The sequence below is a fragment of the Saccharomyces eubayanus genome, chromosome V, assembly GCF_001298625.1.
Source record: "Saccharomyces eubayanus strain FM1318 chromosome V, whole genome shotgun sequence".
Classification (NCBI taxonomy): domain Eukaryota; kingdom Fungi; phylum Ascomycota; class Saccharomycetes; order Saccharomycetales; family Saccharomycetaceae; genus Saccharomyces; species Saccharomyces eubayanus.
Genome location: NC_030980.1, coordinates 141,931 through 162,073, shown reverse-complemented (window position 1 = coordinate 162,073; position 20,143 = coordinate 141,931). Strand labels below are relative to the sequence as shown.

Here is a 20,143-nt window from a genome sequence, read left to right as displayed (position 1 = left end):
TCCGTCCGCGCGCAGACGTACGTTACATTAAACATAGTCGCTAGCACAGGACGACAGAGGTAGTTGGTTCAGGCATTGGTTTTACCGAGAGAACTGGCAATGTCGAGGATATCCCTGCTCGATACGAATTGGACTTTGTCCTTTCCAGAAGGGTTCAATGCCAAGTGAACACCGGCTTTCCCCACATCGTCGCCGTAGACGGGATAGCCCAGCCAACTCTGCAATCTCGAACGGTATACACGAGCGCCCAGCGCAGCAGCCAGATTTCCACCAAAACCGCTCTGCTTGGAATTCGTTCTTTCTCCCAGCAAGGGCCCCGGACGCAAGATTATTGTGTGTTTGAAATCTAGGGCGATGATATCGCGCTCGATCTCACCTTTCATCTTCATGTAACCGAACCTGGAGTCCACATGAGCACCGGCAGAGGACACAAGGACGATGGTGTCGCACCCTCTGTCCTTGGCGGCACGGGCCAACTGCATGTTCAGGTCGTGGTCGATCTTGTACTGCTTGTCCAGGCCGCCGGCAGCGGCTCTGGTCGTAGCCAGCGCGGTGAACAGAACCTGCGGATGCATTTCCTCGCTGATCAACGCTGGCCACTGCGAAGTGTCCTTTTCTACCATAGCCACGATCTTGTTAGTGGCTGGGGAGGGCAGTTCCCGTCTCAAGATAGCAAAAACCTTTGCGAACTGGGGGGCTTCCTGAGCCTGTCTCAGAAATGCTCCCCCGCATAGACCTGTAGCACCTAACACTAATCCGTTCATCTTTGCTTGCACCGTTTTTACAATGTGCATGTATCGACTTAAACGCTAACTTATGCCCAACTTCGCCACCAGTAACTGCAGTTTAGCCTTACTTCTTGTACTATCTTACCCCCCGCACCGTCGCCGTGTCGCGCGACAAACATACCAGACAAACTTTACCATCCGGCGCTTCCCTCAAGATGATTCCAATGGCCGAGAATCTGGCAATCTTACAAGTATATACCGCCGCTGCATTTCCCTCTTTGCAGGGCTTTAGCTTACCTGTTTTGGTGCTCATTGCTTACTACTGCGTGGTTGCGTTAATTTTTGTCGCGTCCGTCTATTTTTTTTTTTTCCACCGCAGTTTACGTATTTACACGTACGTAGCAGTTTGATATAAGTGCATGTACGCGTCCTGTTGCTATCACTGTCCATAGAACCTGGTAAACACTCCACACCAGATCACCTTGAACACCATGTCCAACAAATTATTCAGGCTAGACGCAGGTACGTATCACTCTTTCCCCAACTTTTCAACTCTTTCTTCTGCTTTACTAACAATCGCGCACGACTCTATATAGGCTACCAACAATACGACTGGGGTAAGATCGGCTCCTCTTCTGCCGTCGCTCAATTTGCGTCCCATTCCGACCCTTCTGTCCAGATTGAGCAAGACAAACCGTACGCAGAACTATGGATGGGTACTCACAGCAAGATGCCATCATACAACCACGAGTCCAAGGAATCCTTGATAGATATCATCTCCAAGGACCCTTCTGCCATGTTGGGTAAGGAAATCATCGACAAGTTCCATGCCACAAACGAATTGCCTTTCCTTTTTAAGGTCTTGTCCATCGGGAAAGTCTTGTCCATCCAGGCTCATCCCGATAAGACCTTGGGTAAAATGCTGCACGCTCAAGACCCCAAGAACTACCCAGACGATAACCATAAACCTGAAATGGCTATTGCCGTCACCGACTTCGAAGGGTTCTGCGGGTTCAAACCATTGCAAGAAATTGCTGATGAATTGAAACGTATTCCTGAATTACACAGCATTGTGGGTGATGAAACTTCCCAAGAATTTATCAATGGTATTGACACGTCTGCTCAAAAGGGTTCTCCAGAAGACGAGCAAAACAAAAAGCTTTTGCAAGCTGTCTTCAGTAAAGTAATGAACGCCTCAGACGACGAAATCAAGGTTCAGGCCCGCTCCTTGGTTGAAAGATCGAAAAATTCACCTTCTGACTTCAATAAGTCTGATTTACCAGAGCTAATTCAAAGACTAAACAAGCAATTCCCAGATGATGTAGGTCTATTCTGTGGGTGTTTGTTGTTGAACCATTGCAGATTGAAAGCAGGTGAAGCTATCTTCCTAAGAGCCAAGGATCCTCACGCCTATATCAGTGGTGATATTATGGAATGTATGGCCGCTTCCGATAACGTGGTTAGAGCAGGCTTCACTCCAAAGTTCAAAGACGTCAAGAACTTGGTTTCTATGCTAACCTACACCTATGATCCTGTTGAAAAGCAGAAAATGCAACCTTTAAAATTCGACAGATCTTCCGGCTGTGGTAAGTCTATTTTATATAACCCCCCAATCGAAGAATTTGCCGTCTTGGAGACTACTTTTGATGGCAAGCTTGGTCAAAGACATTTTGAAGGTGTTGACGGCCCAAGTATCTTGATCACTACAAAGGGTAATGGTTACATCAAGGCTGATGGCCAAAAGTTGAAAGCCGAACCTGGCTTTGTATTCTTCATTGCTCCACATTTGCCCGTTGATTTAGAAGCAGGAGATGAAGCTTTTACTACTTACAGAGCCTTTGTCGAACCAAATTAGTGTACTCTTTTCTATTTTTGCCTTTCTTTCTTACTTTTACTTACCGTATATTTATAAAAAAGAATAGTATATTTATTGTTTTTTTACTACTTTATTTGATCTTGTTTTGTTATTCTACTAAATGATGAAATAGATTTAATGCAGAAAAGCTGCTCTTCTAATATACTTTGATTTTTTGATGCATATAAATTACATAAACATATGTGAAATTCTTATTCGTAATTTGCTTACTCCAGCACGTTACCGTTTCTTTTTTTCCATTTCAATATTCTTCTTTTTAGATCGCCTTCAGATTGTTGGTAGATATTCAACTTCTTATCGAAGAACATTTTTTTGTAATCATCCCCATGTTTCTTGTATAATCTGCCCAGCCACTCTTCCTCTCTTTCACTTTGGCAGCGTTCTTTTATGATAACAGGTCTAGATGCAAATTCTTCTAGTTGTTTGACTACTTCAGTTTTCTCACTGGTTCCCTTAGCCCTTATCGAGGCAACATCCTCATCGACATCGAAACTCTTTTTCTTACCATAAACAACTCTTACAATTTCGCCATCCTTATCGCGTTGTATCCTTGCCTCACCTTCTGGAATCTCGTTTTCATCTAGTTCAACACTAGCCTCCGCATCATCACTCTTCTCTTCTTCGTCTTCGTCGTCGTCTTCATCCAACACAGACTTTGTTAATGGCACTTTCTTGACTACCTTAGTTAGATCGGCCTCTTTACCGCCCGCTGGCGCCTGTAGTTTGGCCCTTAGTCCTAATTTCTTATAATTTTGTGCCAATGTCAAAGAATAGTCCCAATTTGCGGCAATAATTGGATTGGATTGGATGTTAATTTTTCTCTGTTTGTCTTTGGTTCTTCTCGTTGCCTTCCCGACGGAAGATCTGTTCATCTTTCTTTTTCTTACGGACGTCATGATCTATTTCTTTAATCTGGTATGTTTATGGTTCGTGGAAAACTCGATGTCTTAGTTCTTTTTCTCCTAATAAGTAGACAAACTACTAAATATGAAGTTCATCTCATCGCATATATATTTTTTTCGTCTTAAAAAATTTTGATGAAAAAAAAATAAGAAAAAAAAGGCACAGGTGGGTAACCATTAATCAATCATATAAGTTTCAATCCAGTAAACTTTTAGAGTGGCACCTTGTTAAAGAAAATTTGAAGGAGAATATATGATAATCATCTTTTGTTTTGGATTGATAGCAGGAGTTGCTTTGTATTGCATTTACTGTTACAACAATCAATTGTTCTTTATTATTAATTTATATATACAGATCGATTACTTACGATTCGCGACTAAGAATACTTTTGAGCTTGGTGTATTAACACATGGCATATAAAACTATCACTTCCTCTGGAGTTTCCTTGACGCATATTTTTAGTGACAGTCCTCGCATTACAATAAAATACAGAGGCTCAAACTTGTAATTGTGGGTAATACTAATACCCCAATGTATGTGCTTTTTCTATTTAGTTTATGAAGATTATTATTGGCAAACGCTATTGAAAAAAACACAATTAATCAGATGTATTCTAGCCCTACTCGTGACTTGAAGTATCTAACTTTTTTATCTCATCCTCAGTTAATGACCTTGTATTATCTTTATTGGCATGTGACCAAACAGTGTTGACAGCATTTATACGTGCCTGCTGGTCGGCATCGATTTCGATTAGTCGACCGTGAGTCGTTCTTTCATTATGGCTGTATGGTTTTAAGATCGTTTTATGTGTCGCACACCATATATAACCACCACAAGCACCTGCTGATGCTCTATGCCAATCATCCGATTTCGGATCAGGTAAGATCACGTATTTGCTGCTGATTGGAGTTATATAATAGTACTTTTCCATTTCTTCGAAGTTTTTGAATTGGTCTTTGAATTTATTGAAGTCACCGTCTTTCTTCCAATCACTTTTGGCTGCATTTTCGTGCTTACAAAAGGTCCCCCCACCATTTACCCAAAGTAGTTTATCATCAGTGGACATATGGGCTATTTGTCCGGAACATATCTCGACCGCAGCTTCTTGCCTCTTTCCATTTAAGTCCGTTTTCTTGACGTAATCGCCAATCGCGCCGGAATACACTTTCTGTAGTGCGTAAGGATGGCCTGAAGCTAAGAATCCTAACCAAAAATTTTCTTTATCACCATGTGTACAGTGGCTTGTATGTTTGGCTAAATGAATCATACTGGCAAGCACTAGAGGGATTGTATGCTGTGCAGTATCTACAGCAAATAAACCAGCCTCTAACTGGTGCTGTCTTCTATGACGAAAGAATGCTTTGAATATGTACTCCTCTGTTGTTAAGAGCTTGTCACATTCATTGAGAACATTTTCAGCATCGAACATAAGTGAGTTCTTGAAGTTTTCAGATTCCAGTTTTCTAGGTAGAAGCGTCTCATACCTGGCAATACATCTCTCGTGTACGTTTTCATTCAGTGACCTTTCTCTGTAGAATACAGTACCTGTTTTTTGATATTCCGCACTTTCGAAATATTTATCTAATTCCTGGTAACTAATCGCATCGATATCCAAAAATATGAATTCCTGGAAAAGATTGAACAGTACTACCAGCCATTTACTTTTATAACTACCGAAGTCATTCTTCCAATCCGGATGTACGGTATTAGACACATCTAAAAACCAAAGTTCTTGCGGAACATTAGTAGAGTTGTCGTAACTATTTTCAACTGGTTTGAACTCAGGGCTTCTAGCGGCGTACATGAGTTTTTCTACCATATCTTGTGGCAGTTCATCACCTCTATAAATTATTTGAATTGGTAATGTATTCCCTTGAAACCTTAAAGAAGCAATGAATTTAACGGCTAATGCAAACTGGTTACTACCTAAACTCAACACGATACCACGCTTGCATACCTTAGTGCTCATGTCCCTCCAATTGGCCCAGAAGGTTTTTGTTGGGTCATATTCATATTTAAAGAATTCATCGACCTTACCTGTCTCATGATTGAACTTAGGTAACTGACCTTGCTCCAATACCTTTCCGAAAGGCGATGTGATCTTTGGCATTATTTCGTGGAATGTTTCAGCGGTAAAACTATTTACGAAGGGAAACATCTTGCGCTCGAATTCAAATTGGTCATACTTCTTGTAATTCTGCGTATCAGTTGATGGAAATGTGACATTTAGTGTCTTGATTAATTTCGATTGAACGCTCTCCCTTTGTGGCTTACTATCCTTTTTTGGGAAAACGTCTTGGATATTAATCGGACTATTTTGCATAAAGCACTTATCGTAAGCTCTGATTCTTTCAAAGGATAAAAACATATCGTATTTTCTGTGGTATAGCTTCTCGGATTGTTCATCTGGAAAGGGGTTTCCATCGGAATCTTTTTTGAGTTCTTTAGCTTCATCAGATCCATCGTCATTGATGCCGTACACCAGTTTATGAACACTGTTAGTCCAGTCATCATCCAATGTGTAAAGGGTACGGAAATAGAATTTGCATCGGTCATCCAGGCTTAACTCATTGAAATGCTTATAGTAACTATTTTTATTAATCAACCAACTAGATTTTCTTTTAGAATCTATGAACCTGTCATAAAATGGGACTAGTTCTAGTGGAGATACTGGAACACTGTATACCGGATCTTTTACAGGAGACCCAAAGGCTTTCTCTAGCACTTTTTGGTCCTCGCTCTTTACTTTTGCATTGTTCCCGTTCTTTGAATCGACAGGCTGTATGAGTGTATCATCTCGGCGCATTACCAGTTGAAATAGGCCTAAAATAATGATTACAGCACCAATAAGAATTGGTATAGTACATGATCTCAAGGACCTCCTGTTTAATATAAATCTCCGAAGTGCCAACATAGGATCCGCAGTAATTACTATACTATTGAAGAATACAGAAATGTTACCTTGAGGATATATAAATTACAGCAAGAGTAAGACGCTTAGTTTTGTAAAAACTGTGAGAACCCTGGTATGAGTGCTTTTATAACTTTTCTGAGTATGGCACATAATATTTTCTGCAGCAAGAAAAAGACTTCACAAGCTGAAGTCTGCAGACTCGAAGAAAAAGAAAGCTAGAGTCTAGTGGAGACGGCGAAGCCACATCCTGAGAGACTCAAAAAGGTCGAACTGCAGCTTCGAAACGCCAGAACTCATCGCCTTTAAAAAAAAGCGTGTTTGAAGATAAGCCCGATAGTTAGTATCCTATTTAGGTTAGAAGCACGTGGTAGAGAAAACCCGCATACGCATCCTGTTCCTTCTACGCCCGCGCGACGGCCGGTCTTTGATTTGCTAGCATGATTAGGTCTCCCAATCACTGCGGTTCAGGGAGTAGGGTGTTTCTTTTTTTTTTCGTGGCTATTTTCCCCTTTTAGAAAGTACTCGGCCAACACTTTTGTTGACGAAATTATTCATTGCAGCCAACGACAAATAAACTGGAACCATCCAGCGGAAGAATAATATCTATGTTGCCTAAAAGAGTGGCTATTTTAAGGATTTGAGGTATATTTAGCAGTGATTAGGACCCGTCCTCGGAGCCGTCCGTAGTCCCTTATTGTTCCGTTTTCGAGATGCGAAAAAAAAGAAAGGAAGGAGTACGCGAGGTAAAGTGTTGTTGTATTGATGAAAGAGGGAGTCAGTTACACGTGCAGGCATTTCTAATAGTCATATATTGCTCTGTCCCTCAGGCACAATTGTAAAATCATACCAACCAAAAACACGTCGTTATCAATTTGTGCATTGTGCCTGGGAAAAACGACAGCATTTTGGTTTACAGTATGACAAACTGCTTTTAATGAGCGTGGGCTGCCACAGTTAGTTCATCCAGTGAGACTCCTTTAGTTCGGAAAAACATTGTCATTGGATATCATGGCGGTCACTTTCCAGCACCGGCTAAATCTTAATTTTCGTCATCATATTTCTCTAATAACTGTTGAAACTTAATCTTACAATAACCTTTTTAATCGCTAAATCGTTAAATTTCTTAAAATAGCTTCATAAGGAGTGGTGTCAGCAAGGGTTCTTTATGAAGGTTCTCTAAATGGGTAGCTATACTATTTTTAGAAGCGTATGGCTTTATATACACATTTAGTAGACCTCCTTCACTCATCAAACAACATCTACACATGTCCTTAAAATGTACATAAAAAAATCCCTTAGTAAAAAAAAACATTGGCACAAGAAATGTATCAGTATTAGTGTGATTCCAAATGTTGGCCGTGTTTCAATAAACCATTTTTTGTTTTTTCTCATGCACAAGATTTCAGCGGCTTCCAGCTTCTTTGTCTTGATCGGTTTTTTATTTTCGGAACTCTCGAACAAAGCGTTTCATAAAAAAAGAACTTATCTATTTTTTGCTATATTTTGAAAACCTTAATTGATTTATTATTTATCTAAAATATTTTACACGTGACAAAGAAATACTTGAGAAATACTTCAAATCTGATAGTCTCAGCTTATATTGCTGGTTGCTACGGCCATCTAAGTATATGGAATTAAAACAGGTAGAAAGAAGGCATTTTTATCACATAGCGTAGGCACATTTTTCGCAACTTTTGCCCTTAATCTAGTTCAAGTTCTATAAGCTCTCTTTTGTGTCTAAAAATGCAAAGACCAGTCGGGCATCAACTAATTTTGTTTGAGAACTTTAGTGTATGACCTTTGAATTTTTATCATTCAATCAACCGCTAATTGATTAAGATATTAATGAGCATGAGAGATCTTGAATAGATGAGTTGGCAGTTAAGTGGTTTTTTGCTTGTTATAAGAGTATTGACGTTGGTTCTTAGAGGTGAAATTCTTATCAATTATATAGCAGCCATGGAAAAGATTGTTATAAATTCTGCGATTCTTTAATCAGCGATATCGAAAGCATTAGTGAAACTGGCCTTTTACATTTTAGGGTGAATAACGTAAAACGTTGGAAATTCGTAACCAGGAATCAGTGAAAGATGTTGTGTAGCTATTTTTCACTAACGCTAGGTCCCACTACTTTTTGCCGTCTTCATTCCAGTATGAGGTCCATAAATTGTTCAATAGTAGACATTATGAAATCGTAATCCCACACATGCATACTGACGGGAATCCGATTCATGATAGTAAGGTTGCTATATGGCCTTCATAACTTTCCTCCAGTACGAACGAATCAGTTGCAATTTCTATAATAAATCTACTAATCATAGACAAGTAAGTATTATTTGGGCTTTTCATGCCCCTTCATTATCTGCTGGGTTTCAAGTAGTCCATATAAGGGACTAACTGGTTGTGATGGGTCTTTTCTATATAAATCAGGAAAATCATCCTTTCAGCGTTAAGATATCATAATTCAGTCATCTAAAACCTCAGTGGTTCGGGTAAGCGATTTTGTTCTTGAGCTCGAGAATATTTGATGAGAAGAAGGATATTACGCAACAAAGAAAACCTTAACAGTTAAAAAGATAAACTCAAGCAAAAGGTCAAGGACATTACTTTGTTATCAGGGAATATGAAGTTTTCAAAATTAATTGGGTTCACTCTATTAAATGTTTTGGGTGGTCTATCTGCCGCTACATCTATTATTGACGGTGAGAGTATCGAGAAAAGGCAGGAAGTGGAAGATAATGTGGCGCCACCTTCTATCAATTTAGAAGTGAAGTACGATATCGTGGGAAAGGAATCTGAAAGTCCTAATACGGTTTTTGAATTTTACGCTGAGGATACCGCGTCATTGGTCTATAATATTACTAATTGGGAAGATACCAACATCACAATTGTAGGTGTTACCGGAACAATTGTTACATACCCAAATGGTTATCCAATTGCGAATGTTACAGCCGCTAACGTAGGGCCCTTTGAAATGGAAGTTAATGGAACTACAAAGTTTGGACAAGACGTTACTTTGAGTATACCAGAAGGACAATATGTTCTGATTCCGTTTTTATTAGCTGCTAGATCTGATGAAATGGTGAGAGTTGCAGCACCTCCAACCCTATTTGAAATTGCCAGCCCACCTATCTCCTTCTTCAACCCCCAGTTTTTATCTGTCCAGATCATCGTTTTGGCCATTGTTGGGGGTATTAGTTACTACTACATGAAGTTTAAAACACAACAAAAACCCATCAAGAAGAACGTCGCCCCCAAGAAAGTTGACGAATCATGGTTACCAGAAACATATAAGAAATAAACGAAGAATTAGATCTTTCAATAACAACTAGAAAAAGCACAATTTTCTTTTTATATATATATATATATATATGTATACATATACTTATCATAATACAGAGTTGTTAATAAGTATTTGATCTTGCTTTTTTTCGCGGCGGGTTACTGCATATTGTTTCCCACTAAGTTACGCCTAAAAAAATCTACCAAGTACGCCTCTTGAAAAGAAGAAACCTTTAAAGAATTACATGGTCGAGTAATTTTGTTACCTAGCTTTGAGCGCCTATACGATCATTGCTTGCACCAAATCAGATTCATATTCGTTTCCAGCTTTGCAAAATGCGGATCAGTTGGAGTTTTTTCTGTTGTGTCCTTCTCCAGGCCATTCTCGCCGTGAGCACTCAAGGTTTAAAGACGCTTGTTCTTTACGACCAATCCGCCGAACCGTTAGAGGATTATTCGTTTTATTTAAAAGATTTGGAAGAAAGGGATTACAAACTGGAATATCTAGACGTTAACAGTACTTCCACTGCTGTAGATTTGTATGATAAAGAACTAAGATTATATGATAATATCATCATATTGCCTACCAAAGGAGGCAAGAATTTAGCCAGACAAGTTCCTGTTAATCAATTAATCAAGTTTTTTGAAAACGAAGGTAATATATTGTGTATGAGCTCCCCTGATGCCGTTCCGAACACTATTCGTTTATTTTTGAATCAATTGGGTATATATCCAAGTCCAAAGGGACACGTTGTTCGCGACTATTTCTCATCTTCTACTGACGAGTTGGCTATTTCTTCTGATTACCTCTTAAATAAGCACGTTTACAACACTGAAAATGACGAGCAATTTGTTTTTGGAGAGAGCTCTGCTGCCTTATTGGAAAACCGTGAACAAATTGTGCCAATTTTAAACGCACCACGGACATCATTTACTGAGTCCAAAGGCAAAATCAACTCTTGGACAAGCGGATCGCAAGGCTTCCTTGTTGTTGGTTTCCAAAACTTAAACAACGCTCGTTTGGTGTGGATCGGAAGTAGTGATTTCTTAAAGAACAAAAATCAAAATTCTAATCAGGAATTCGCAAAAGAGTTACTAAAGTGGACATTTAATGAAAAATCAGTAATTAAAAGTGTACAGGCTGTTCACTCACATGCAGATGGTACCAGTTATGATGAAGTTCCTTACAAAGTTAAGGACGATGTTGTTTATTCCATTGGATTCTCGGAATGGAATGGTCAAAAATGGGTACCACATGTTGCAGATGATATTCAATTTGAATTAAGACAAGTGGACCCATACTACCGCATCACAATGACGCCAAGTGAGAACGACTCCGAAACGCAGTACTATAGCACCGGTAAATTTATGCTTCCGGATCGTCACGGTGTGTTTACATTCATTACCGACTACCGTAAGATAGGCCTTTCGTTTATTACTGATAGAGATGTTAAACCTATCCGTCATCTTGCTAATGATGAATACCCAAGAAGTTGGGAAATCAGTAACTCTTGGGTTTATATTAGCACCATTTGTGGTGTTATTGCCGCCTGGATCTTTTTTGTTGTGTCTTTTGCTACAACTTCCTCTGTTAGCAAGAAACTTGAAACATTCAAAAAAACTAACTAATCTAAAAAATACGCTTTTGTATCATTTATGATTCTTTATAAAATGAGTATATAGATACATAACAGGATTGGTTACGCCTATTTTATTTTCTACTAGACAAAGTATATCAAAGAAGTTAGAATTGTTAGTTAGTTTTTGACAACTTGAATTTTGTTATCTTTTTTCCATTTTTCAAACTCTTGTGCAGTTTGTATTAAGGTTTCTTTCATCTTACTGATTGTACCTTCTAAATTTTCCTTCTTGGTTTTGAGGATAGGTAAACTTGTTTGAACATCACTTTCCACAAGTGCACCACCTATCATCCTGTAACATTTCCTTCTTGGTTCAGTATCCTCCAATGTTTTAAGGACAATATCATGCTCATCTTTGTCATGACCCAACTCTATAATCTTCGCTTGCAACTCCTCTAAMATTTGCTTATATTCGTTATATTTTGCTTGGAAGACTATATTGAAAAAGAAATAAAACTTTGTTAGTAAGATATAACTGATCGATGCTAAGACGGAGCATTTGATTGAGAACGTTTTTAGTACAAATTTTTTTGCATACCATTGTTTCTTTGTTCCATTGTTGTAATAGTTTGCCTTCCTTTTTAAATGAGTTTTAAGATCAGTGGGTTTACGTTTGTACACATTTTTTTATCAATACATAGTTTGCTTTTTTTCAGATGGAAATGATGCCGCTCTGCGATTTTTTCAAAATTTAGACTGGTAATAGTACGTTATACATAATGATATTTTATGAATAATGCATTTGAGGTTAGTATGATCTATTGTTCCTTCCCTAATGCTTCTTTTCTTTTAATTTTAGGACGAATTGATCCGAGTGAGTATAAGAAAGCACCAAAAAATACCAGTAAAACCCCAAAATAGCCTGTATATGAAAGGCTATTTCCAAAAAGATGAACACTTAGTAAGAGGCTTACAAACTTTCTTACAAGTAATGTTATGGAGAGTGTCAAGGCATTCGTCTGGCTGGCAAGCATGTTTACACCCTTAACGCAAAAATACTGGGTCAGAACATTAAAAAATAGAAAAGTTTCTGCGTGCGGGATTCTGGTCTTTTGTCCAAGATTTAAACATATCATCCTCTTTGAGTTTTTCATTGCTTGATATTCATGGACTAGCTGTTTTGCGTTCAATGAAAAGAGGGGTAGTGCCAAGAAGTGACTATAAAAGATATTCTCTTTCCAATGCTTACCATATTTTTGATACGTGCGCTCATTGTATGCCGAAAGCAAAGAGGATGTAACCGAAGAAAGTATCAGTATGCAAACACCTAAAACGAACGTGCGATCTATAGGTTCATTGCTTCTATTTCGTAAATCTTGCAATTTGAAATCTTGATAGCGAAGTTCATTGTCTTTATACAGTGATGCAATAATAGCACCAACGGTTAAAAAAAATGTCGATGAAACTTGAGTCCTCGTATATTTTCTACCATTTAGTAACCAGCACGTAATCATGGTTATGACGGTTCCAAAACATCTGAAAACAATGTGAATTGGAATGGATATATTGTACTTGAACACATTATTATTCGTTGTGGAGGAAATATAAAACAAAACCACAGAAATAACGTACACGTGAAGGGGGGTTTTCAGTGGCTTGAGATAAGGAAAACTTCCATGAACATCCACAAATCTGGGGAGGCCTTGGCATGCAACGAACAAAAATTGGCAGAAGGTGATAAGGTTACTTATATTACTTGTTTTATCACCCATTAACCCTTCGAAAGTAACAACATTGGAACAGCAACCTCCAAACACAAGCGAAAATGCTCCTAATAAACTCCACATCCCTTGTGTTATTCTGATTGGATAAGTGCTTTTACCTCTTTTTCTTTTTTTTCATTTGATTTCCTTTAATTCCATCACTTCGCATGACAAAGTGCTACTGGTTTTCATTTTTGCTTCCGAAAGCGATCGATTTGTGAATATATGGCGATTAATGTGAGAGTAATGTAAGCGTAGAATCTAACAACGTTTTAATAATCACTCAGGCATGGTAGCAGATTTAGCTAAAGGTATGCTAAAATGGAAATCGAGAACAGAGTTTGACACCGCCGCAAACTGTTCCTTTTACGAGAATTTAAAGGCCTTACCTCCCCTCGCATCACATAAAAAATTAACACGAGGTGCTATTTTCAATAGTACGAAATACGAACTACTACAAGTTAAAGAAGATATTCTGTCCATTTACGATGTTGTAAACAAGGATATCAATGAGGAGCGTAATCAGATGCAACAAATCGAATTTCAACTAAAAAAATCTTTGAAAAAAGTAGAACACAATTACAAGAAGGTCTTAAAGCAAAGGGCTTCTACCAGTGGGATCAACGGAAATGACTGTCTACTGAGTAATGCAGAAAAAAAGCTTGTAGTGTTGGATGGAGAACTTGCCCGTGTCGATGCTATGGTTGAAGATATAATTAATATTTTTATTGCTTTAAATGACAAGCTCCCGAAGAAGGCACAATTACTGAAAAATGACTCTATAAATGAAGCTCATTATCCTCTGCTCTTTGATTTTTTGCGTAAGGCATGCCCAGAAGCTATCGTTTCTGCTACAGAAACTATTGTTCAAGAAGATAACTTGAACTCTTCCCCCTCAGAAGAGGGTGAACTATTAATAGAAAGCACAGATAATATTGACGGTGGAAGGGAGCTGCGAAACAATACTCCGGATTCTCATTCAAAAGATGACGGCGATATACCCAAATATCAAAAGTTTCTACCCCCTACATTCAGCAAGAGAAGCGGTCCTTCAATCGTAACTAACTTTGAGAATGTTAGTGCAGATGGCCTCACATATACCAAACACTGCTTGAAAGATACGGCGCCTTTGACTTGAATTAACTCTATATTTGAATGCTCTTTACATCGATATTTAAATGCAAAACTTTATAGTCAGTCTGTAATAAATATCTTACCTCCAATGTATAGGAAAACCATACTGTAGTGTAGAAAAATATATATGATTTCCGGAAATGCTATATTTCCATAATCAAATTCTGGATGATGGGATTGTTTATAGTATTTACATTATATATATTCCTGTAAGGGGCCTTTTTCCAAAAAAATTCTCCATTTCTTGTTTAGTTCTTTGAATTGAGTTTTTGAAAATCAATCATTGGTACCTAATTGGTGTATATGATTTCTACAGAGCTCCTTTATAATATATATCTTTATGACTTCTTTAGAAATCGGTACTTCTGCATTACTTCTGCATTACTTCTAGAGAAATTGACAATTAAGCTAAGAGCCTCAAAATAAAAACACGATTATTGCTTTTTACTAATAATGTAATCAATAGTTAAAAATGAATCAAACCATTATGTAAGTTTTTAATATAAAGTTGAACATAAAGTTGAATATAAATTCGAAATGCCGAGCATTTTTTCTTTATAAACCTCAATTTCGTTCACGCAGTTTATCTATTATACTTTATCAAAAAGATTGCTTAAATATTTCTTAGAGTATTCAAATGATACCAATGTTACCACAGCAGAAGGGACTGTTCTAACTAAATTAGTAGCAAACCCGGAATAAAACCCAGCAAAACCCTCTTGTTTATACGTAATTCTAATCAACGGGAGCAGATGACGTTGAACAGCATCTGGAAGATCTGACTTCAATTGCATTCGAGTTCGAAGAATTTCGTGAGGATAAGTCACAGTAGAGGCTACCATTTTCGATAACATAGACGCTAATATCAATTTTTGAAAATTCGAGCTTGTTAAATCTGTTGGTAAGTCAGTCGATTCTGAATATTTAAGCCTAATTTTTAAGTTTTCATATAAAGGAAATTGTATGGCCACATTTAGCATCCCTAAAAGGGCAGGTACTAAACCAGCATAAAGAGCCTTAACTCCCTCTTGTTGAATAATTTTTTTGAAAGTGTCTATAGTACCCTTATAGTGGGTTGAGTATTCTCCAATGCCTGTCTGTAGCATAAGTCTTGTTTTAACTACCCATATTGGATTTGTGGCAACAGTTGAGATGGCACCTGCTGTAATAGCAGAGGAAGCATTTGAGAGAAATGGACTGTGCGGGAAAATGTCGACAGAATACTTTCTACTAAAATCATAGACGGAAAAGTAAATCATCAAAGTTGGTATGTATCCTAAGATCGTAGGCTGCAAACCTTTATAAAGTCCAGCGGCGCCTTCATCTTTAAAAATGGTGGCAAACGTACCAAAAAACCCATTATAATGTTTACTCTGATGACTAATGTTTTGAAGACCTTGTGCTTGTAATCTTGTTTTTGCAACATCGAAAGGACAAACTAATATTCCGGATAAAACACCAGATAGAGCGCCCGMAATAGCAGTAACTCTCGGATCACTATTCTTTTTCGGACTTTTTGTTTTGATCGTGGTTGTACAATTGTCGTTCGCTAGTGACGAACTACTTTGATTTTCTAATATCGTCTTGTCTTCATCATTCATTATATAGGTGTCGTGAAGGCTCCGCTCTTCATCAATCAAGTGAGAGAGGAGGAGTGGGGGGAGGGGGGTGAGAGACAAGAGTTGCCAAAGCTGATTTTTTGTATGTTGTAGATTTTTTTACATGTTTATTATTTTATATACGGATGTGCTTATCTTTTCCTATACTTTTTTTCCCAGCGGGAATATCGAACAGAGTAAAAATCAATTCAACAGTAAATTTCAATAGAGAATGAAGGTGGCCTTCGTAGAAAATGTTGAGAAAATCAATGAGTCAAAAAAGTTGTTTTGTTTAAGGCAAAAAAAAGTAATGTTTTTCATGAAGAAAACGACATAAAGAATAGAAGCATGATTACGTAAAGAAGCAAGTAAATAAAAACAATAAATGGAAAAAAAGTGTAAATCTTATGAATATAGATATCAATCAGTACTGGAGACAAAAAATAAAATAAAGAAAAATCGATGTACTTTTTATAGCTATATTTACTTATTGTGTAGTAGTAGTGGTATTCGTATTAATATTGTTCATCGTATCGTTATTGGTAATGTTTAAAATATTACTATTCGAATGGCCCATGGTAAAATTCTTATGATCGTTAGCTTCCTGCTGATAGTGATGGTGCTGAGGATCAGAGCCAATAGTGTTCGAAGCGTGGCTTGCGTTTATTATATTTTGTTGCGACGCTGTTATTGGGTATACTGTCGGTAAAGGGTGTTGGTGTTGGTGTTGATGTTGATGCTGATACATCGATGAATTCTGAGCACTGGTCATGGCATATTGAGGAAACCCTTGGTAATATACTTGTGATGTAGTGTATTGTTGAGAGTTAGCGTATCCGGGATTTGGTGCATTCGTGCCTGCAGTTAAAGAAGGTTCCGCGTTTGGATTTGAAGTAGTATTGTCCTGAGCTCTCTTGAATGCGGAAGCGGGAGAACTATAATAGGGAACGTTCATAGAATAAACAGGATAAGGAGTCGCCGAAGGGCCAGCAGCAGTGGCAGAGGAAGAAGCAGCATTTGGGTTACTGTTATTGGCTTGATGGAGTACTGGTTGCATGTTAGATATGGGCAGCCCATTTTCGGTTGCGACAGGAGCACCAGGAGCGCTGACACTCCCAGCGGCTGTTAGAGCTAGTTGACTCTCTATAGGATGACCATAATAGGGGTGTTGGGTTGTAGAGGCAGAATAATTATGATTATCATTCATTGTGGTATTGTTTGCAGCAGGATTTGGAGGTTGAGTAGTATAGTAGTTTGGATTATTAATTGGAATTGTTGTATAATAGAAGGGGTAAGAGATTTGTCCTTGTTGTTGTGAATTAATGAAATCACCCGCAGTATTATAAGCAAAAGATCCATTGGTAAATCGATTCGAATTGCTATTGTTTCCTGCATTAATATTACCGGTGTTACTATTATTTGTATTAGCGTTAATAGTATTATTATTATTATTATTATTGATATTATTATTATTATTATTGTTATTATTATTGATATTATTATTATTATTATTGTTATTATTATTGTTATTGCTATGAGTGTTCATGCCAGTGGGATTTGCGTTATCAGGAGATTGAGTGATGTAAGGTGGATTCATTGTATACATCAAAGTTGTTGAAGGCAACGCAGGAGCGAATTGGGCGATTGGGTACCCAGAGCTTTCATCATTTTTGTAATAATAATTTTTGTTCGCACTAGTAAATTGATTACCGCCAGCAGCATTTATATTAGCACTATTGTTATTTGTGGAGATGACAGTATTTAAAGGAGTCGAGGAGTTACTTTTGTTGTTTATACTATTAGAGTTGTTCGCATTAGTGGTGTTGGTATTATTTTTCACATTGCCCAATGTTGTGTTTTCCATTGCGATAATTAGCTCTTGTGAAGGTCTAGTATCTTTTAAGAAGGGAGAGGCTTTTGGCGTCACCAAACGGCTTTGTTTGATATCCTTGACGGAATAGTATGAGACAATGTGTAAATTTTCTATAGAATTGAATGGAGGTCTCTTCAATTTCACTGAGATTGTCTTTTTCACTAGACCGGTATATTTTAGTGGTAAATTCGAACGGTTCGATGGAGAAATGGATGATTCTTGATCCGATTCAAAATTCGAATGAGCCATAGTGGGCGGTAAGTCGAATTGATGATTCTTTAAAGGAGGTAATTTGATCTTGGAAGAGGAAGGATCCTTTGCGTCGGAAGGCCCATCTGAGATAATGGCAGAGTCAGAATTGCTGGTCGAATTAACATTGGCATTAGCACCAGTGTTGGCGTTCTCCTTATCCAATTCTTTATAAATTAGAAACTTGCCTGATATTCTCGATGGAGACCAAGAAACTCCGTCAGTCCATCTTTTGATTCCGGAAATCTCTTCGATAAACACGAATATACTACCGGATACGATCAAGTAGGGTCTTTCAATTTCATATGGCCTTCTAGGAATATGTTTCAGCTTACCGTCCAGGGTAGCTTGGAGAATAAGCAAAGCATCATCTTCATCTTCAATGTATCCTTTGAAAGTAGGCTCGATATCCATTTAGAAAGTTTCGTTGTTCTTCTGTTCAGTGGTGTTGTATGGATATGTGGAAAGGAAGGGGAATGGAAGTGGTGAGGTAGTACGGATACTTGGTTTTTCTTGAAACACAGTATGGAAAAGGTCGTACAACGAAATCAAAGTAAAAAGGGGAGCAAACAGACTATATTAGGATTCAATAATTGACAGCGACAATAAATACGAAAGAATCCTGATAAATCTTAAAACAAACAAACAAACCAATAGGAGGTCAGTGATGGCAGACTGCTTAAACAACAGACTGCTTAAACAAAAGGGTTTTGAAGTCAAAAATGGAAAGGAAACGAAAAAACAAAAAACAAAAAACAACAAAAAAACAAAACAAACCAGATAACTCTCTTAGTAGCTTCCGTCGAGCTTAAATTTAAATTAGATGCAGTAACGAGGTTTTTGAGTTGTGCGAGGAAGACGCCAAAGAAAGGGGTAAGATGAAGAAGAATCAAATAAGCTGAAACAAGCAGCACAAAAGCCAACTAAGAGAAAAGATAATAACAACCTGACAAATCGCTGCGAGCTTAAGCGAGAATTTAGCGTTAGAATTACAGTTACAGTTACAATTTTACAGTTTACAGTTACAGTTGCCGGCAAGAAAGGAGAATGACGCGCCATTTTTTGCCTCGTTAACGAACTTTAAACGCAAAAAAACAAGAAACGTAGGACAGCGGGAGGAACACCGACCTGCGGGATTACGTAAATGGGCAAAAAAAAAACAAGAAACTACGCCACCACCCACACCCCTGTAATAAAAGGGGAGATTTGCAGGAAAAAAAACGCAAAAATGAAAACCACCTCGGTTGTTATGACTAGTCATTGCCTACGGAGAGGTTCGCAATTCTTTGTTATTCGTCCCGCGCGAGTCGGTTGCATCTGGCTGGCTCGAGGCCTGGTTTTTTTATTATTCTCGGAGCAACGGTCGTCTTCGGTAACCACCGGTGCGGTGGCGCTACACCACATTGAATAATCGCTGACAGGAAGGATGAACTCCGCGGCGCCGCGCGCCGCCGCGGAGCCCGTCGCTAAAAGAAAAACACTTATCTCCGTCCTTCCGTTACTCGCCGTTAACCAATTATACCCGTGCTCGTGCCCATGTCCGTGTCCGCCCCGCACACCCATACATTTATAGATCCGGACACCACCGGCATCTTGTAAAGTTGCTTTTGTTAGGACATGTTTTCTTTGACATACACGCGCATCGCCTCTCTGAACTCCAATCTCCAGCCAATGATATCGGAGCGCTTTTGAAGATCTTCGCTGAATAAAAGGCATGAGCACATTCGCTGGAAGCAAGAAAGAAAAAAAAAAAAAGTGAAAAATTTCCGGGCTTAAATAAAGTAGATAAATACTTCATCTTTTCCTTTCCTGTTTCCACCTCTTTTTACACTTTTTAAACATTGTCCCGCTCACGCTTGTTTCACTTAATATTCTTCTTTTTTTGTAGTTCTTTTTTTGCTTAACAGAGAAAATCAAACACAAAACAAAACAAAACAAAACACAACACAGGATCTTCCTTTCCCCACTCAATTCAAACTTTTTTGCCCATCAGTTTTACTAGCGAATCTTACAACCTACCAGCCACACAGCTCACTCATCTACTTCGCAATCAAAACAAAATATTATATTTTAGTTCAATTTATCAAGTTATTACCAGTATCGTATTACAGAAATTAAAGATCATTGAAAAATGGCTTGCTAAACCAATTATATTTTGTTTTTAAAGTAGATTATTAAAGAATTATTAATTAAGAGAATAATGTGTTGTTAAATATATTAAGATAAAGAAAATTTTATTTTTC

General features: G+C 38.0%; 11 protein-coding genes across 11 annotated transcripts; 4 read left to right on the top strand and 7 right to left on the bottom strand.

Annotated features, from left to right (window-relative positions):
* Positions 1 to 68: 68 nt before the first annotated feature.
* Positions 69 to 794, bottom strand: FMP52 (Fmp52p; the record flags this gene model as incomplete). The annotated part of the gene is made up of 1 exon (XM_018364594.1): positions 69 to 794. One exon carries the CDS (start codon positions 792 to 794, stop codon positions 69 to 71), a length of 726 nt encoding a protein of 241 aa, XP_018222666.1.
* A 646-nt stretch (positions 795 to 1,440) lies between these two features.
* PMI40 (mannose-6-phosphate isomerase PMI40) lies at positions 1,441 to 2,583 on the top strand (the record flags this gene model as incomplete). Its single annotated transcript, XM_018364593.1, has 1 exon — positions 1,441 to 2,583. The coding sequence occupies one exon, from the start codon at positions 1,441 to 1,443 to the stop codon at positions 2,581 to 2,583; it is 1,143 nt and encodes a 380-aa protein (XP_018222665.1).
* Positions 2,584 to 2,810: 227 nt separating this feature from the next.
* NOP16 (Nop16p) lies at positions 2,811 to 3,500 on the bottom strand (the record flags this gene model as incomplete). Its single annotated transcript, XM_018364592.1, has 1 exon — positions 2,811 to 3,500. The coding sequence occupies one exon, from the start codon at positions 3,498 to 3,500 to the stop codon at positions 2,811 to 2,813; it is 690 nt and encodes a 229-aa protein (XP_018222664.1).
* A 5,544-nt stretch (positions 3,501 to 9,044) lies between these two features.
* Positions 9,045 to 9,722, top strand: IRC22 (Irc22p; the record flags this gene model as incomplete). Its single annotated transcript, XM_018364591.1, has 1 exon — positions 9,045 to 9,722. One exon carries the CDS (start codon positions 9,045 to 9,047, stop codon positions 9,720 to 9,722), a length of 678 nt encoding a protein of 225 aa, XP_018222663.1.
* Positions 9,723 to 10,039: 317 nt separating this feature from the next.
* WBP1 (dolichyl-diphosphooligosaccharide-protein glycotransferase) lies at positions 10,040 to 11,332 on the top strand (the record flags this gene model as incomplete). Its single annotated transcript, XM_018364590.1, has 1 exon — positions 10,040 to 11,332. One exon carries the CDS (start codon positions 10,040 to 10,042, stop codon positions 11,330 to 11,332), a length of 1,293 nt encoding a protein of 430 aa, XP_018222662.1.
* A 128-nt stretch (positions 11,333 to 11,460) lies between these two features.
* Positions 11,461 to 11,900, bottom strand: GIM4 (tubulin-binding prefolding complex subunit GIM4; the record flags this gene model as incomplete). The annotated part of the gene is made up of 2 exons (XM_018364589.1): positions 11,461 to 11,777; positions 11,882 to 11,900. The coding sequence occupies 2 exons, from the start codon at positions 11,898 to 11,900 to the stop codon at positions 11,461 to 11,463; spliced, it is 336 nt and encodes a 111-aa protein (XP_018222661.1).
* Positions 11,901 to 12,101: 201 nt separating this feature from the next.
* Positions 12,102 to 13,130, bottom strand: YEA4 (Yea4p; the record flags this gene model as incomplete). The annotated part of the gene is made up of 1 exon (XM_018364588.1): positions 12,102 to 13,130. The coding sequence occupies one exon, from the start codon at positions 13,128 to 13,130 to the stop codon at positions 12,102 to 12,104; it is 1,029 nt and encodes a 342-aa protein (XP_018222660.1).
* A 205-nt stretch (positions 13,131 to 13,335) lies between these two features.
* Positions 13,336 to 14,184, top strand: VAB2 (Vab2p; the record flags this gene model as incomplete). The annotated part of the gene is made up of 1 exon (XM_018364587.1): positions 13,336 to 14,184. The coding sequence occupies one exon, from the start codon at positions 13,336 to 13,338 to the stop codon at positions 14,182 to 14,184; it is 849 nt and encodes a 282-aa protein (XP_018222659.1).
* Positions 14,185 to 14,770: 586 nt separating this feature from the next.
* Positions 14,771 to 15,781, bottom strand: YEA6 (NAD+ transporter; the record flags this gene model as incomplete). Its single annotated transcript, XM_018364586.1, has 1 exon — positions 14,771 to 15,781. The coding sequence occupies one exon, from the start codon at positions 15,779 to 15,781 to the stop codon at positions 14,771 to 14,773; it is 1,011 nt and encodes a 336-aa protein (XP_018222658.1).
* A 484-nt stretch (positions 15,782 to 16,265) lies between these two features.
* MIT1 (Mit1p) lies at positions 16,266 to 18,314 on the bottom strand (the record flags this gene model as incomplete). Its single annotated transcript, XM_018364585.1, has 1 exon — positions 16,266 to 18,314. One exon carries the CDS (start codon positions 18,312 to 18,314, stop codon positions 16,266 to 16,268), a length of 2,049 nt encoding a protein of 682 aa, XP_018222657.1.
* An 843-nt stretch (positions 18,315 to 19,157) lies between these two features.
* On the bottom strand, positions 19,158 to 19,616 carry DI49_1388 (uncharacterized protein; the record flags this gene model as incomplete). The annotated part of the gene is made up of 1 exon (XM_018364584.1): positions 19,158 to 19,616. One exon carries the CDS (start codon positions 19,614 to 19,616, stop codon positions 19,158 to 19,160), a length of 459 nt encoding a protein of 152 aa, XP_018222656.1.
* Positions 19,617 to 20,143: the final 527 nt, after the last annotated feature.